The sequence below is a fragment of the Lampetra fluviatilis genome, chromosome 45 (genome assembly GCF_964198595.1).
Source record: "Lampetra fluviatilis chromosome 45, kcLamFluv1.1, whole genome shotgun sequence".
Classification (NCBI taxonomy): Eukaryota; Metazoa; Chordata; class Hyperoartia; order Petromyzontiformes; family Petromyzontidae; genus Lampetra; species Lampetra fluviatilis.
Window position 1 is genome coordinate 2,888,936 of NC_136319.1, and position 16,660 is coordinate 2,905,595.

A 16,660-nucleotide genomic window follows, 5' to 3' on the forward strand; every position below is an offset into this window, starting at 1 on the left:
AGTTGATTTCCTCCAAATCCGGCCGCTCGTCCGTCTCCTCCAGGGTCCATCGCTTGGACGGAGGCCACGCAGCCTGCACAGAGACACACGCAACCACCATTTGTTTGAGCCTCGCTAACCGGGGAGATGTTAACCACCTCGCTTGGTGTGCAGGAGGCTGTGTGTTTGATCCCAGACCCTGACGATGCCTGCTGCTGCTGTAGATTTGAAGTCTGCGTCTCTCTCTCTCTCCCCGTGGTGGTCACTACGTGGAATTTTCTCCAGGTCCTCCGGTTTTTCCCTCCACATTTAGAATCGACGTCACCACCGTGATTAGAGTAGTTGGTCGCTGCTATAAATTAAAAAATTATAAGTCACTTGGGGTTGGGCTATCATTTGTGGTAAGGTCGCTTCTGAAAGAGCTACAAAGCTCAATGGGCCTTACCTGGTAAAATTTAAATAGCAAATAGTTCAAATGCTGCTACTTATGAAGGCCGTTACTTTACATGAAGGGGGTGGGTGACCAACACCACGCCCGGCCGCCTCTGTCTCGATCGTAGCGATGTTTACAAACCCCACCAGGTACTCATTTGAGGCCGAATCGACCTAGGGGAGGCCCAGGACTGGTTCAGATAATCGTCACTGGTGTTGGCCATGAGCGGGAAATGAACCCGGGTCGCCAGGTTCATAGCGCAGTGCACTAACCGCAATACTACTGCTCACCCACACAGCAACAACAACAACCGCCATTCGCCACTAAGTGGCGGTGACGTCACCACGACACTTGTGCCAGGCTATGTGCACCTTGAGGCCACGTGAAGTGTCGAACGCCCGCTGGCAAGTCAGGGGACAGACCCAGGTGCCACGGGTCGACTGACTAAGATGACTGGCTGATGCACCACCTGTGCCCCCTCTACTGTACCAACTTGTTGTGCTTTAGCCACCACACGTTGTTGTGAGCGTCGCTCCTCTGCCCTCCAATGTTGCTGGAGGGCGACTGCCTCCAATTGCCCAGTAGCAGCATCTTTCACAAGCCTCCTCCACAGCGGCCGATCTTGACACCGCTGGTTCCATCGGTGCCACACCCGTTTAGCCCCCCTCTATCCGGCCGCACAAAAGCTGTTTAGGCATGCGGTGGCTGGGCATGCGGGCTACATGACCCAGGCAATGCAGCCTTGCCTGCCGGAGGAGCTCACCGATGAGACTTTGTCCATATCTTTCAAGGATTTGTGAGCTCCTCACACAAACCAGCCTGGTTAAACCCAGGATGCACTGTAGGCAGGCCAGCCTAAATATTTCTAACCGGCGAAGATGTTCCATTAGGGCGGGTCCACGTTTCGCAAGCGTAGAGAAGGGAAGGAATGACTGTGTGGCTCAGAAGACCCGAAGCTTCATGTGGAGTGACTGACCAAGTAGCTTCCACAAAGCGTTACGCAGCCAATGAAAAGATAATGCCGATCAACTGCTTCGGAGTGAGACCTCTTGTCAAACCGAAGCCAGTCATGAGCACACTGACCAGGTATGGACAACTCTCCACTCTCTCCACAAATGCCCAATGACCATTTTGGAGTTATGGGGGTGGAGTGTTTGATAACACAAAAATACTCCGGCAGGAGCTTAGTTTCGGTGGGGCTGATGGTAACGCCCCACCTCTTAGTCGCACGCTGCAGGTTCAGCAGCAGCGCCTCCAACTTCTCCTCCAAGTTAGTAGCAATTATCAGATCATCGGCATACATAACGTGGTTGACCAATAGGGAGCCATCCCTTGACCGCACCCGGGCATCCATTAACCTCCCATTGTATCTGTACCAGAAAGAAATTCCTCCGGTACAACCATCAAAGGCTTCACGAACAACATGATCAAAATAGATGTTAAATAATGTGGGAGTCAAAGGACATCCTTGTCCCATCCCAAGGTGTGCAGGGAATGGCTCTGACTCCCGGCCACGGAGTTTTACCCGGGCCTGCCCACCATCAAGAAGGTCCTTAATGATTGTGAGCAGAGTCAGGGACTCCAAAAGCACGAAGAACAACCCAGAGCCCAGGCCTACTGATGGTATAATAGGCCTTGACCAGGTCAATAAAGCAGATATGGAGGTCTTGTTGGAATCCCCGACAACTCTGCTGTAGTAGACGGACAGAAAATATGGCATCTGTGCAGGACCGCCCTGGCCAGAAACCACATTGGGGCTCCGCAAGCCTCTCCTCAGTGTGCCTGGCAAGGCGATGTTGAATAATCCTTGCCAGGACCTTTCCCGGCACACTGAGATTCCCTTGTAGTTGTTACAGTCTGTGCGATCCCCCTTCTTAAAGATGGGGACTGCCAGGGTATCCCTCCAATCCTACGGAACTCATCCAGTGGTTCAGACTGTTGTTATGATGTTATGTAGGGCAGTCTGTGCACAAACGCCACCCCCTCCCTCAACATTTTGCTTGGGAGATCATCTCTGCCCGGCGCTTTCCTTGGTCTGAAGACTCTGGATCGCCTTCTGTACTTCCTCAACAGATGACACCTCAGCCAGCCACTCACAGGGGGTGACTACTTCTTACAATATTAGAGGCACTTCAGCCTCAGCAGGGTCATCTCCAGTTTGCCCCATGATGTTTTCCAAGCTGAGGGATTTGCCCTCCCCCAAGACCTCGCAGAAATGCTCAGGAAATCAGAAAACCTATTCTTGGGGGTCAGAGATCGGATCACCTTTCTTTCCCCTAATGATGGTGATAGGAATGGTACTATACATAACTTTTTTGATGGAGTTAAAGAGTGATTTGTGATCGTGGGCTGAGGCAGACTCCATCTCTTCAGCAACCCGCGACCACCACACATCCTTGCAGTGCCTCACGGCTCTCCGTATATCTGAGAGAAGGCTGCAGTAAGCCTCATTCTCTGACGTGGCATGCTGTACACGGTGGGAGTGGGCCTGTCACTTTTTCTCAGCCAGCTGGAACACCTCCTTTGTGAGCCAGGGTCTCTGTGGAGGTTTGGACCGTGTACCCAAAGCAGCTGCATGAGCCACAGTCCTAAACCTCACCCATTTCCCCTCGGTAACAGGAGGGGCGGGACGATGCCAACCACAGTTGCAAGCAATGATGACATTCTTGCTTGTAACTTTCAAACGTTATCTGAGACGAGGCCACTGTAGGTTTGAATGGGATTCTGGATGTACACCCACCACCGGGGTGGAAGAATGGCAAGCGCATCTTACAGATGACACACAAACACACACACAGATACTCTCACCTTCATCTCCTCCACTTTGTTCTCTGGGACGTCAAAGCAAACTCCCTACACAGAGACAGGAGGACACGCTCGTGAGAACAACACTCACACACATGCAGCAATACAACATCAACCGCCTTTAGCCACTAAGTGGCGATGACGTCACCAACGGCATCTGTGCCTGGCCAGGTGCACTTTGAGGTCACATGAAGTGTTGAACATCTGCTAGCAGGAGGTCACGGGACAGACCTTGCAGGTGCCATGGGTTGAGCGACTGAGATGACTGGCCAATGCACCACCTGTGTCCCCCACTGTCCCAACTTGCTGTGTTTTAGCCACCCGGCGTTCTGCTCGTTGTTGTGAGCATCGCTCTTTGTTGTGCGCATCGCTCTTCTGCCCTCTGTTATTGCTGGAGGGCGACTGTCTCCAACTGCCCAGTAGCCTCAAGGTGCACCCTAGCCTGGAACTAGCCCAATACCAGCATCCTTCACGAGCCTCCTCCAGAGGCCGAATTTGATACCACTGGTACCATTGGCAAGTCTACTCAGCTCCACATCCTCCCGTACTGCATCAAACCACCTCTTCTCCAGCCCATGTTGTGCCCAGTTAGCCCCCTCTCTCCAGAAGCTGTTTCCCCGTGTCTCTCTCTCTCTCTCTCCCCGTGTCTCTCTCTCTCTCTCTCCCCGTGTCTCTCTCTCTCTCTCTCCCCGTGTCTCTCTCTCTCCCCGTGTCTCTCTCTCTCCCCGTGTCTCTCTCTCTCCCCGTGTCTCTCTCTCTCCCCGTGTCTCTCTCTCTCCCCGTGTCTCTCTCTCTCCCCGTGTCTCTCTCTCTCCCCGTGTCTCTCTCTCTCCCCGTGTCTCTCGCTCTCTCCCCGTGTCTCTCGCTCTCTCCCCATGTCTCTCGCTCTCTCCCCGTGTCTCTCTCTCTCCCCGTGTCTCTCTCTCTCCCCGTGTCTCTCTCTCTCCCCGTGTCTCTCTCTCTCCCCGTGTCTCTCTCTCTCCCCGTGTCTCTCTCTCTCCCCGTGTCTCGCTCTCTCCCCGTGTCTCTCGCTCTCTCCCCGTGTCTCTCGCTCTCTCCCCGTGTCTCTCGCTCTCTCCCCGTGTCTCTCTCTCCCCGTGTCTCTCTCTCTCTCCCCGTGTCTCTCTCTCTCCCCGTGTCTCTCTCTCTCCCCGTGTCTCTCTCTCCCCCCGTGTCTCTCCGCACCGTCTTTCCCTTGAGGAGCCTCATCCCGCGCACCATCTCCTCCGCGCGCTGCTCTCCCAGCTCCTCCTTGAGGGCTCTCCACGCCGCAGAGGAGTGGGACAGGGGCACTGAGGATCGGAGAATCAGCGTCGTGTAGCCCTGCACACACAAGAGAAACGGAGAGAGATACACAGAGATAATTAGTGAGTGGTGTGTAGTGTAGTGTGTGTAGTGCAGTGTGTGTAGTGCAGTGTGTGTAGTGTGTAGAATTGTGTGTAGTGTGTGTAGAGTAGCGTGTGTGTAGAGGAGTGTGTATGTGCAGTGTGTGTAGTGCAGTGTGTGTAGTGCGTGTAGAATTGTGTGTAGTGCAGTGTGTGTAGAGTAGTGTGCGTGTGTGCAGTGTGTGAGAGACATGAACAGTGAGAGAATGAGCGTCGTGGAGCCCTGCAGCAGCCAAACACTCTAAACGCGCGATGTTGATTTTAAACGTGGAGGGGGAAAACCGGAGGATCCGGGGAGAGAGAGAGACAAGCAAACTCCAAATTTACAGCAGGCGTTGTCAGGGTCCGGATAGAATCCACGACCTCCAGCACTCCAGGCGAGGTAGTTAACATCTCCTAGCCAGCGCGTGTGAGTGACACTCCTGCCGATACTGCCGATGTGATGCTGATGTATGTGTGTTGAACTTGTTTGGCACCGAACGTAGCCAACTACGCTAATGGGAAGTGCGGGGGAAGTATATAGTAGTGTATAGTAGTATATACTATAGTGTAGTGTACAGTAGTGTAGTATACAGTAGTTTATAATGTAGTGTATAGGAGTGTAGTGTGTAGTCGGTTGTATGTCTGTATGTTGAACCTCTTTCGTGCCGTAAGTAGGCAACCACGCAAATCGGAGGTGCAGGGGACAACACTAAGCACAGCACAACAAACTAAACACAAGACAGCACAGCAGGAGGAAGAGTTGCAAGTGAGTGAGTGGAGGAGTGAGTGGATGAGAGTGGAGTGAGTGGAGGAGTGAGTGGAGGAGTCAGTGAGTGCGTGAGTGCGTGAGCGAGTGCGTGAGCGAGTGAGTGAGCGCGTGAGCGAGCGCGTGAGCGAGCGCGTGAGCGAGCGCGTGAGTTAGTGCGTGAGTTAGTGCGTGAGTGACGAGAGGAGTGAGTGGAGGAGTCAGTGAGTGCGTGCGCGAGTGAGTGCGTGGGTGAGTGCGTGGGTGAGTGAGTGGGTGAGTGAGTGAGTGCGTGCGCGAGTGAATGAGTGAGTGGAGGAGTGTGTGAGTGAGTGAGTGCGTGAGCGAGTGCGTGAGCTAGTGCGTGAGTTAGTGCGTGAGTTAGTGCGTGAGTTAGTGCATGAGTTAGTGCGTGAGTTAGTGCGTGAGTTAGTGCGTGAGTTAGTGCGTGAGTGACGAGAGGAGCGAGTGGAGGAGTCAGTGAGTGCGTGCGCGAGTGAGTGCGTGGGTGAGTGCGTGGGTGAGTGAGTGGGTGAGTGAGTGAGTGCGTGCGCGAGTGAATGAGTGAGTGGAGGAGTGTGTGAGTGAGTGAGTGCGTGAGCGAGTGCGTGAGCTAGTGCGTGAGTTAGTGCGTGAGTTAGTGCGTGAGTTAGTGCGTGAGTTAGTGCGTGAGTTAGTGCGTGAGTTAGTGCGTGAGTTAGTGCGTGAGTTAGTGTGTGAGTTAGTGCGTGAGTGACTAGAGGAGTGAGTGGAGGAGTCAGTGAGTGCGTGCGCGAGTGAGTGCGTGGGTGAGTGCGTGGGTGAGTGCGTGGGTGAGTGAGTGGGTGAGTGAGTGAGTGCGTGCGCGAGTGAATGAGTGAGTGGAGGAGTGTGTGAGTGCGTGAGTGAGTGAGTGCGTGAGCGAGTGCGTGAGCTAGTGCGTGAGTTAGTGCGTGAGTTAGTGCGTGAGTTAGTGCGTGAGTTAAGTGCGTGAGTTAAGTGCGTGAGTTAGTGCATGAGTTAGTGCGTGAGTGAGTGGAGGAGTCAGTGAGTGCACAAGTGAGTGTGTGGGTGAGTGCGTGAGTGAGTGAGTGCGTGAGTGAGTGAGTGAGTGCGTGCGTGAGTGAGTGCGTGAGTGCGTGAGTGCGTGAGCGAGTGCGCGAGTGAATGAGTGAGTGAATGCGTGAGTGATTGAGTGGACGACCTTGAGGGATGTGAGCAGGGACCTGTTGTCGTCTCCCTCGTACCCCGCGAGCAAGGAGAGAGCGGCCGACAGCAGCTCCCAGGGGTCTCTGTGGGACAGCATCTTCTCCACGGAGACACGGAAGCGCGAGACGACGCGAGCAGAGACAGACTCCAGGGACCTGTGGACACGGGGACAGAGACACTGTGAGGAGACACTGATAATGATGGTGGTACTGTAGCACTGGTACGAGTACTGCTGGTACTGGTACCTGATGACGTCCTGTGTAGAGGCAGCGAGGACTTCATTAGCCGAGGGAACGGCGATTCTCTTGAACACGAAGCCCTGCACAGACACAAAGACACAGTGACACAGAGACACAGTGACAGAGACACAGTGACACAGAGACACAGTGACACAGAGACACAGTGACACAGTGACACAGACACACAAAGACAGAGAGGAGACACAGACAGAAAGACAAAGACAGACACACAGAGACAAGAGCTCTCTACTGCCCTGAGAGCACCAGCGTGCATCTCTCTCTCTCTCTCCGTATCGTACCGCCTCGCTTTCTACTGCCCTGAGGGCACCAGCGTGTATCCCTCTCTCTCTCTACTGCCCTGAGGGCACCAGCGTGTATCTCTCTCTACTGCCCTGAGGGCACCAGCATGTATCCCTCTCTCTCCGTATCGTACCGCCTTGCTCTCGATTGCCCTCAGGGTTCCAGCGTCTCTCTCCTCGTAGAAGCAGATGGATATCCCGGTCCTGCCGGCCCTCCCGGTGCGCCCACTGCGATGGATGTAAGACTCCACATCCTGCACCAGGGGTAGAGAGAGAGAGGGGGAGAGAAAGTGAGTGGGTAGGTGAGTGGGTGGGTTAGTGTGTGTAGGTATGTGTGTGCGTGCATGTGTGTGCGTATGTGTGTGTGTACGTGTGCGTGGTAGTGCAGCGGTTAGCGCGCTGCGCTACGAACTCGACGACTCGGGTCAACACCAGTGACGATTGTCTGAACCAGTCCTGGGCTTCCCCTAGGTCGACTCAGCCTCAAGTGAGTACCTGTTGCGGCGTGTAAACATCGCCACTGGGGAGACAAAGGCGGCCGGGCGTGGTGCTGGCCACCCACCCCCTCGTGTACCGTTCCGGCCTTCATAGGTGCTCGCTAACAGCACTTGCCCCTCCAGTCTGTTAAGGCTATATGGGGGATCTTTGTCTTTGTGTGTGCGTGCGTCCGTACGTGCGGGGGCTGGCACTGCACCACGAGCTCCACCTCCGGCACATCGAGGCCGCGAGCCGCCACGTCGGTGGCCACCAGAACGCGGACGGCACCGGAGCGGAACGCGCGCAGACACGCCTCCCTCTGCTGTTGTGGTACGTCACCATGCAGACACTGGGCCTCCTGTTAGACACACAGACACACACACACTGAGACATAGACACTGAGACAGAGACACACAGACACACAAACACACAAACACTGAGACACAAAAACTGAGACAGACACCGAGAAACACAAACACTGAGACAGAGACACAGACACACAAACACTGAGACAGAGACACACAAACATTGAGACACAAACACTGAGACACAGACACTGAGACAGAGACACACAGACACACACACACAATAAAATACAGACACTGAGACACTGAGACACACACACAGAGACACAGACACTGAAACACTGACACACAGACACTGGGCCTCCTGTTAGACACACAGACACACAAACACTGAAACACTGACACACAGACACTGAGCCTCCTGTTAGACACACAGACAAACACACACTGAGACACAGACACTGAGACACACACAGACACTGGGCCTCCTGTTAGACACACAGACACACAAACACTGAGACACTGACACACAGACACTGACACACAGACACTGGGCCTCTTGTTAGACACATAGACACAGACACACTGAGACACAGACACTGAGACACAGACACACGGAAACAAACACACACAGCACACTGAGCCTCCTGTTAAGACACACAGACACAGACACACTGAGACATAGACACTGAGACACTGAGACACAGACACTGGGCCTCCTGTTAGACACACAGTCACACAAACACTGAGCCTCCTGTTAGACACACAGACACACAAACACTGAGACACACACACACCAAGCCTCCTGTTAGACACACAGACACACACACACACTGAGACACAGACACTGAGACACACACAGACACTGGGCCTCCTGTTAGACACAGACACACACACTTACACACAGACGCTGAGCCTCGATGGCCCCCACTGTGTGGTACAGTGTGGTACAGTGTGGCACAGTGTGGTACAATGGTACAGTGTGGTACAGTGCGCCACCGCACCTGCGCGATGGCCGGGCTGAGCGCGAGCTCAGCCGCCTCCCTCTTGGTCTCGCAGAAGACGATGGCGCGGCCTCGCGACGACCCCACGGAGGTGACCCCGTGACCTCCCGATGACCCCACGGGGCTGACCCCGTTACCTCCCGGTAACCCCGCAGCGTAGACCCGCAGCACGGAGCCCAGGCAGACGGCACGCTCCGAGCGTGGGCAGCACACGGCCAGATGCTGTGTCCGAGAGACACGGAGAGACACGCGGTGAGAGACACGCAGTGAGAGACACGCGGTGAGAGACATGCGGTGAGAGACACGCGGTGAGAGACACGCGCCGACACACAGAGACCTGGGCACATGCTGCCTCGCACAGACACGGGGTGAGATGGAGACGCACAGTGAGAGACGTGATGAGACAGAGACATGCGGTGAGAGACACGGAGATACGGCCAGGTGCTGCCTGACACAGACATGGGGTGAGAGAGAAATGCGGTGAGAGAGAGACACGGTGAGAGACACGGTGAGACACGCGGTGAGAGAGACACGCGGTGAGAGAGACACGCGGTGACAGAGACATGCGGTGAGAAACACGGTGACAGACACGGTGAGAGAGACACGCGGTGAGAGACACGCGGTGAGAGACACGCGGTGAGAGACAGACACAGTGAGAGAGAGACACGCGGTGAGAGACAGACACGGTGAGAGAGAGACACGGTGAGAGAGACACGTGGTGAGACACGCTGAGTGGTAAAGAGAGACGATGAGAGAGACATGGGGGGAGAAATGCAGTGAGAGACACAGGGGGGGAGGGGGACACGGAGACAAGGGGTGAGACAGACACGGGCGGAGAGAGACATACAGTGACACACGGAGGAGGGGGTGGGGTAGAGAGGAGGTGGGGGGGGACGTGGTGAGACATGGGGACGCACACTTCATATACGCTTAGACCGTCACCAATTATAAAACCATGAACCATTTTTATTTCACCAGGTAAAGGCCCCACTGAGCTGTGTGTAGCCCAACGAAGTGGAGTATCACCACGGAAGAAATTCATGGCTGTGAAAACTCTGAATGCATGACGCTGTTTCTAAACGTGGAGGGCAAAAACCTGAGGACCTGGAGAAAAATCCACACGACCACGGGGAGAGAGACTACACATTCCGCAAGGAGTGGCTAACCCCATATCTGCATTTGTCATCAATATGCTAAATTCCTCTGTTATGTAAACTCCTTTGTCAAGGCTCTCTCCCCTCCTCCCAACCAGCTTAAAATACGCTGCCAAGCTTAGCAGTTATTCTTTGGTTCTTTTCGGTTAAGTCACGTCTAAAAATAAAATAATAAATTAAAATAACATATTACGACGTTTCGATTGCAACACAAGCAATCGTCATCAGGTATAAAATAAATAGCAACAAAAATCTAACTAGAAAACTATAGACAGACATACAAGCAGACAGACATCACAACGGCACACAGAGAGAGGACACAAATCGGCACAAAGAGAGGGGTCGTTTCTGTGACGGTCCCTTAAATATAGAGAGGGGGGGCGGGGACGGAGAGAGGGAGGGGGCAGAGAGAATTAGCATATCAATGAGTGTACGGCAACGTACTGCTGTTGCAAGTAAGATGACAATGTGGAACGGGCACGCAAAATTGAAAACGGGCACGCAAAATTGAAAATTAGGAGACAGGCACACGAAAATTAAATAACCTAGCAAAATATCGAAATGTGATGTAATACAACACAGAGAGTCGGTTAACACACAATTAACGCATAGCCTGGTTGATTACGTGTTTCAAAATTTGCTAAGTTAGAATTTTAAGTGTGAAAATTCCAAAGAGAGGACACAGGCAGAGAGAACAAATTGCCAGAAAGAAAAAGGATAAGCTTAAAACTTCCCCGTAGAAGTGGTTCAATCTTAATTTAGGAGCTTTTGTGACTGCAGGAATTATTCTTTGGTTCTTTTCGGTTAAGTCACGTCTAAAAATAAAATAATAAATTAAAATAACATATTACGACGTTTCGATTGCAACACAAGCAATCGTCATCAGGTATAAAAGAAATAGCAACAAAAATCTAACTAGAAAACTATAGACAGACATACAAGCAGACAGACATCACAACGGCACACAGAGAGAGGACACAAATCGGCACAAAGAGAGGGGTCGTTTCTGTGACGGTCCCTTAAATATAGAGAGGGGGGGCGGGGACGGAGAGAGGGAGGGGGCAGAGAGAATTAGCATATCAATGAGTGTACGGCAACGTACTGCTGTTGCAAGTAAGATGACAATGTGGAACGGGCACGCAAAATTGAAAACGGGCACGCAAAATTGAAAATTAGGAGACAGGCACACGAAAATTAAATAACCTAGCAAAATATCGAAATGTGATGTAATACAACACAGAGAGTCGGTTAACACACAATTAACGCATAGCCTGGTTGATTACGTGTTTCAAAATTTGCTAAGTTAGAATTTTAAGTGTGAAAATTCCAAAGAGAGGACACAGGCAGAGAGAACAAATTGCCAGAAAGAAAAAGGATAAGCTTAAAACTTCCCCGTAGAAGTGGTTCAATCTTAATTTAGGAGCTTTCGTGACTGCAGGAATTATTCTTTGGTTCTTTTCGGTTAAGTCACGTCTAAAAATAAATTAATAAATTAAAATAACATATTACGACGTTTCGATTGCAACACAAGCAATCGTCATCAGGTATAAAAGAAATAGCAACAAAAATCTAACTAGAAAACTATAGACAGACATACAAGCAGACAGACATCACAACGGCACACAGAGAGAGGACACAAATCGGCACAAAGAGAGGGGTCGTTTCTGTGACGGTCCCTTAAATATAGAGAGGGGGGGCGGGGACGGAGAGAGGGAGGGGGCAGAGAGAATTAGCATATCAATGAGTGTACGGCAACGTACTGCTGTTGCAAGTAAGATGACAATGTGGAACGGGCACGCAAAATTGAAAACGGGCACGCAAAATTGAAAATTAGGAGACAGGCACACGAAAATTAAATAACCTAGCAAAATATCGAAATGTGATGTAATACAACACAGAGAGTCAGTTAACACACAATTAACGCATAGCCTGGTTGATTACGTGTTTCAAAATTTGCTAAGTTAGAATTTTAAGTGTGAAAATTCCAAAGAGAGGACACAGGCAGAGAGAACAAATTGCCAGAAAGAAAAAGGATACGCTTAAAACTTCCCCGTAGAAGTGGTTCAATCTTAATTTAGGAGCTTTCGTGACTGCAGGAATTATTCTTTGGTTCTTTTCGGTTAAGTCAATTTTTAAACACGTAATCAACCAGGCTATGCGTTAATTGTGTGTTAACCGACTCTCTGTGTTGTATTACATCACATTTCGATATTTTGCTAGGTTATTTAATTTTCGTGTGCCTGTCTCCTAATTTTCAATTTTGCGTGCCCGTTTTCAATTTTGCGTGCCCGTTCCACATTGTCATCTTACTTGCAACAGCAGTACGTTGCCGTACACTCATTGATATGCTAATTCTCTCTGCCCCCTCCCTCTCTCCGTCCCCGCCCCCCCTCTCTATATTTAAGGGACCGTCACAGAAACGACCCCTCTCTTTGTGCCGATTTGTGTCCTCTCTCTGTGTGCCGTTGTGATGTCTGTCTGCTTGTATGTCTGTCTATAGTTTTCTAGTTAGATTTTTGTTGCTATTTCTTTTATACCTGATGACGATTGCTTGTGTTGCAATCGAAACGTCGTAATATGTTATTTTAATTTATTATTTTATTTTTAGACGTGACTTAACCGAAAAGAACCAAAGAATAATTCCTGCAGTCACGAAAGCTCCTAAATTAAGATTGAACCACTTCTACGGGGAAGTTTTAAGCTTATCCTTTTTCTTTCTGGCAATTTGTTCTCTCTGCCTGTGTCCTCTCTTTGGAATTTTCACACTTAAAATTCTAACTTAGCAAATTTTGAAACACGTAATCAACCAGGCTATGCGTTAATTGTGTGTTAACCGACTCTCTGTGTTGTATTACATCACATTTCGATATTTTGCTAGGTTATTTAATTTTCGTGTGCCTGTCTCCTAATTTTCAATTTTGCGTGCCCGTTTTCAATTTTGCGTGCCCGTTCCACATTGTCATCTTACTTGCAACAGCAGTACGTTGCCGTACACTCATTGATATGCTAATTCTCTCTGCCCCCTCCCTCTCTCCGTCCCCGCCCCCCCTCTCTATATTTAAGGGACCGTCACAGAAACGACCCCTCTCTTTGTGCCGATTTGTGTCCTCTCTCTGTGTGCCGTTGTGATGTCTGTCTGCTTGTATGTCTGTCTATAGTTTTCTAGTTAGATTTTTGTTGCTATTTCTTTTATACCTGATGACGATTGCTTGTGTTGCAATCGAAATGTCGTAATATGTTATTTTAATTTATTATTTTATTTTTAGACGTGACTTAACCGAAAAGAACCAAAGAATAATTCCTGCAGTCACGAAAGCTCCTAAATTAAGATTGAACCACTTCTACGGGGAAGTTTTAAGCTTATCCTTTTTCTTTCTGGCAATTTGTTCTCTCTGCCTGTGTCCTCTCTTTGGAATTTTCACACTTAAAATTCTAACTTAGCAAATTTTGAAACACGTAATCAACCAGGCTATGCGTTAATTGTGTGTTAACCGACTCTCTGTGTTGTATTACATCACATTTCGATATTTTGCTAGGTTATTTAATTTTCGTGTGCCTGTCTCCTAATTTTCAATTTTGCGTGCCCGTTTTCAATTTTGCGTGCCCGTTCCACATTGTCATCTTACTTGCAACAGCAGTACGTTGCCGTACACTCATTGATATGCTAATTCTCTCTGCCCCCTCCCTCTCTCCGTCCCCGCCCCCCCTCTCTATATTTAAGGGACCGTCACAGAAACGACCCCTCTCTTTGTGCCGATTTGTGTCCTCTCTCTGTGTGCCGTTGTGATGTCTGTCTGCTTGTATGTCTGTCTATAGTTTTCTAGTTAGATTTTTGTTGCTATTTCTTTTATACCTGATGACGATTGCTTGTGTTGCAATCGAAACGTCGTAATATGTTATTTTAATTTATTATTTTATTTTTAGACGTGACTTAACCGAAAAGAACCAAAGAATAATTCCTGCAGTCACGAAAGCTCCTAAATTAAGCTTAGCAGTGTTCATTGGAGCGTTTTATATCCGACAGCTCTGTTTCTTCACCTGAGGATGGCTGCTTGCGTTGTGGCCGAAACGTCGCGAGAATTTCATTTTATTTTTATTATTTTATTATTTCCCTTCTACGTGGCTTTACCGAAATAACCAAGAATGAATCCCTGCAGTCACGAAAGCTTTAAATCGAAATCTCCTAGCCACTACGGCGCCCAATCATTCACCTGCTCATCTAAACTGACAAAGACAAGTGCTGTTAGAGAATCACAGCACACGAGCGGGGTAGAGGTTGCCAGCACCACGCCCGGCTGCCTTTGTCTCCCCTAGTGGCGATGATGAGAACATCGGCTGCCTGGGCATGCGGTGGCTGGGCACGTGGGCCACAATGTGACCCAGCCAATGCAGCTTCCTCGCCTGCCACGGGAGCTCACCGATAGATCGCCTGCCAGAGGAGCTCAGTGATGAGCCCCTCTGGCAGGCGATCTATGAGCTCACACTGCAATCCAGCCCTGCAGGTTAAACCCAGGAACGATTTTGTAGGGACACCAACCTGAATGTTTCAAACTGGCGCAGATGTTTCTACACACACACAAAGATCCCCTGTATAGCCTTAACAGACTGTTGGGGCAATTGCTGTTGGCGAGCAGCACCTATGATTACCGGCACTCTGGTAAACGAGGGGGGGTGGGTGGCCAGCACCACGCCCAGCCGCCTTTGTCTCCCCAGTGGCGAGGTTTACACACCGCACCGGGCACTCATGTGAGCCAGAGTCGACCTAGGGGAGGCCCAAGACCGGTTCAGATAATCGTCACCACTGGTGGCCGTGAGCGGGAATCGAACTCGGGTCTCCGTCGGGTTCGTAACGCAGCGTAGCGCTAACCGTGACACGACTACTCCCCACCCACACACATACACACCTACACACCTACACATACACACCCACACACATACTCTTCTCACCTATCCACATACCGGACAAGTAAACAATAACCTTCCGGGAAAATCCACTCACCTAGACACAGACCCACACCAAGGTAAAGACAAAGCTAGCCCACGTAGCCTCAACCGACTGTTTGGTCAAGTGCTGTTCGTAGCAAGTAGCAACAGCGATGAAGGCCGGCACAAGGGGGGGGGGTGGGCGGCCAGGACCACGCCCGCCTGGCTTCGAGGCTGAGTCGACCAAGGGGAGGTCCAGGAATGGTTCAGATAATAGCTATCACTGTTGTTGGTGGCCGTGAGCAAGAATCGAAATCGGGTTGCTGCCAGGTTCATAGCGCAGCGTAGCGCTAATCACTACTAGACTCCCGTTCCCTTAACTACAAAGACTAAGGGTCCCCCATATAGCCTGTAACAGACTGTTGGGGCAAGTGCTGTTAGCAAGCAGCACCTATAAAGGCCGGCACAGCACACGAGGGGGTGGGTGGCCAACACCACGCCCGACCGCCTTTGTCTCTCTAGCGGCGATGTTTACACATCGCACCAGGTACTCATTTGGGGCCGAGTCGACCTAGGGGAGGCCCAGGACCGGTTCAGATAATCGTCACCACTGGTGTTTGCCGTGAGCGGGAATCTAACCCGGGTCGCCGGGTTCATAGTGCAGCGCGCTACCGGCTACACCAGCGCTCCCCACACACTCTCATTCACACACACACAGACACTCTTTCACCTACATACAAGAGCCAAGCGCCCCCACATGCCCCTTGACAATTGCGGGAAATGGAGATTAGATTTACATCTCCAACAACCGCAGCGCACGTTTAGTCAAGCTCAGTCAAGCTTGCAAGCAGACTCACACACACACCTCTACAAGTACACGCATGCACCTACACATGTACACACACACCTACACGTGCACACTCACACGTACAAACTCACTCATACAGACACGCAGATTCACACAGACACAAGTACACACACTCAAACACGTACATACAGACACGTACTCACACACTCACATGTACACACGGCCAGACACACAAACACTCACGTACACACACACTGACACGTACACACATTCACACACAAACACTCACGAAACACACACACACACGTATACAGACACACATACACACAGAGACACACATACACATACTGACACACTGACACACAGACAAACACAAAGAGACAGACAAGACAAATATTCCCCGTATAGCCTATAACAGACTGTTCGGGCAAGTGCTGTTATCGAGCAACTATGAAGGCTGGCATGACACACGAGGGGGTAGGTGGCACACACCACGCCCGGCCGCCTTTGTCTCCCTAGCGGCGATGTTTACACATCGCACCAGGTACTAATTTGAGGCAGAGTCGACCTACGGGAGGCCCAGGACCGGCTCAGATCATCGCTATCACTGATGTTGGCCGTAAGCGGGAATCGAACCCGGGTCGCCAGATTCATAGAGCAGCGAGCTGATCGCTACACTACCGCTCCCCCCACACACAGACACACACACAGACACACACACAGACACTCGCTCACTCACGCTCAGATTCTGAGAAGCTGTGACAATGGGGCTGCTGCTGCTGCTCTGCTGGGGGGGTTTTACAGGAACTGAGTGACAAGAGGAAGTCTCAGCTGGAACTCAACATCATCAACATCACAACTCAGCATCATCAACAACATCGTCGTTGTCACCATCACTCAACATCAACATTATCATCATCACCATCACCACTCA

General features: G+C 50.9%; 1 protein-coding gene across 1 annotated transcript in view; it reads right to left on the minus strand.

Moving 5' to 3' along the window:
* The window catches only part of LOC144947424 (nucleolar RNA helicase 2-like), a 38,749-nt gene that overhangs the window by 1,219 nt on the left and 20,870 nt on the right, over nucleotides 1-16,660 (minus strand). The window contains exons 10-17 of the mRNA XM_078876673.1: nucleotides 8,842-9,063; nucleotides 7,729-7,890; nucleotides 7,190-7,309; nucleotides 6,763-6,836; nucleotides 6,513-6,672; nucleotides 4,403-4,540; nucleotides 3,221-3,265; nucleotides 1-73 (exon numbers count right to left, since the gene is read on the minus strand). Coding sequence (XP_078732799.1) covers nucleotides 1-73; nucleotides 3,221-3,265; nucleotides 4,403-4,540; nucleotides 6,513-6,672; nucleotides 6,763-6,836; nucleotides 7,190-7,309; nucleotides 7,729-7,890; nucleotides 8,842-9,063 — 994 coding nt within the window. The remainder of the gene's footprint in view (nucleotides 74-3,220; nucleotides 3,266-4,402; nucleotides 4,541-6,512; nucleotides 6,673-6,762; nucleotides 6,837-7,189; nucleotides 7,310-7,728; nucleotides 7,891-8,841; nucleotides 9,064-16,660) is intronic.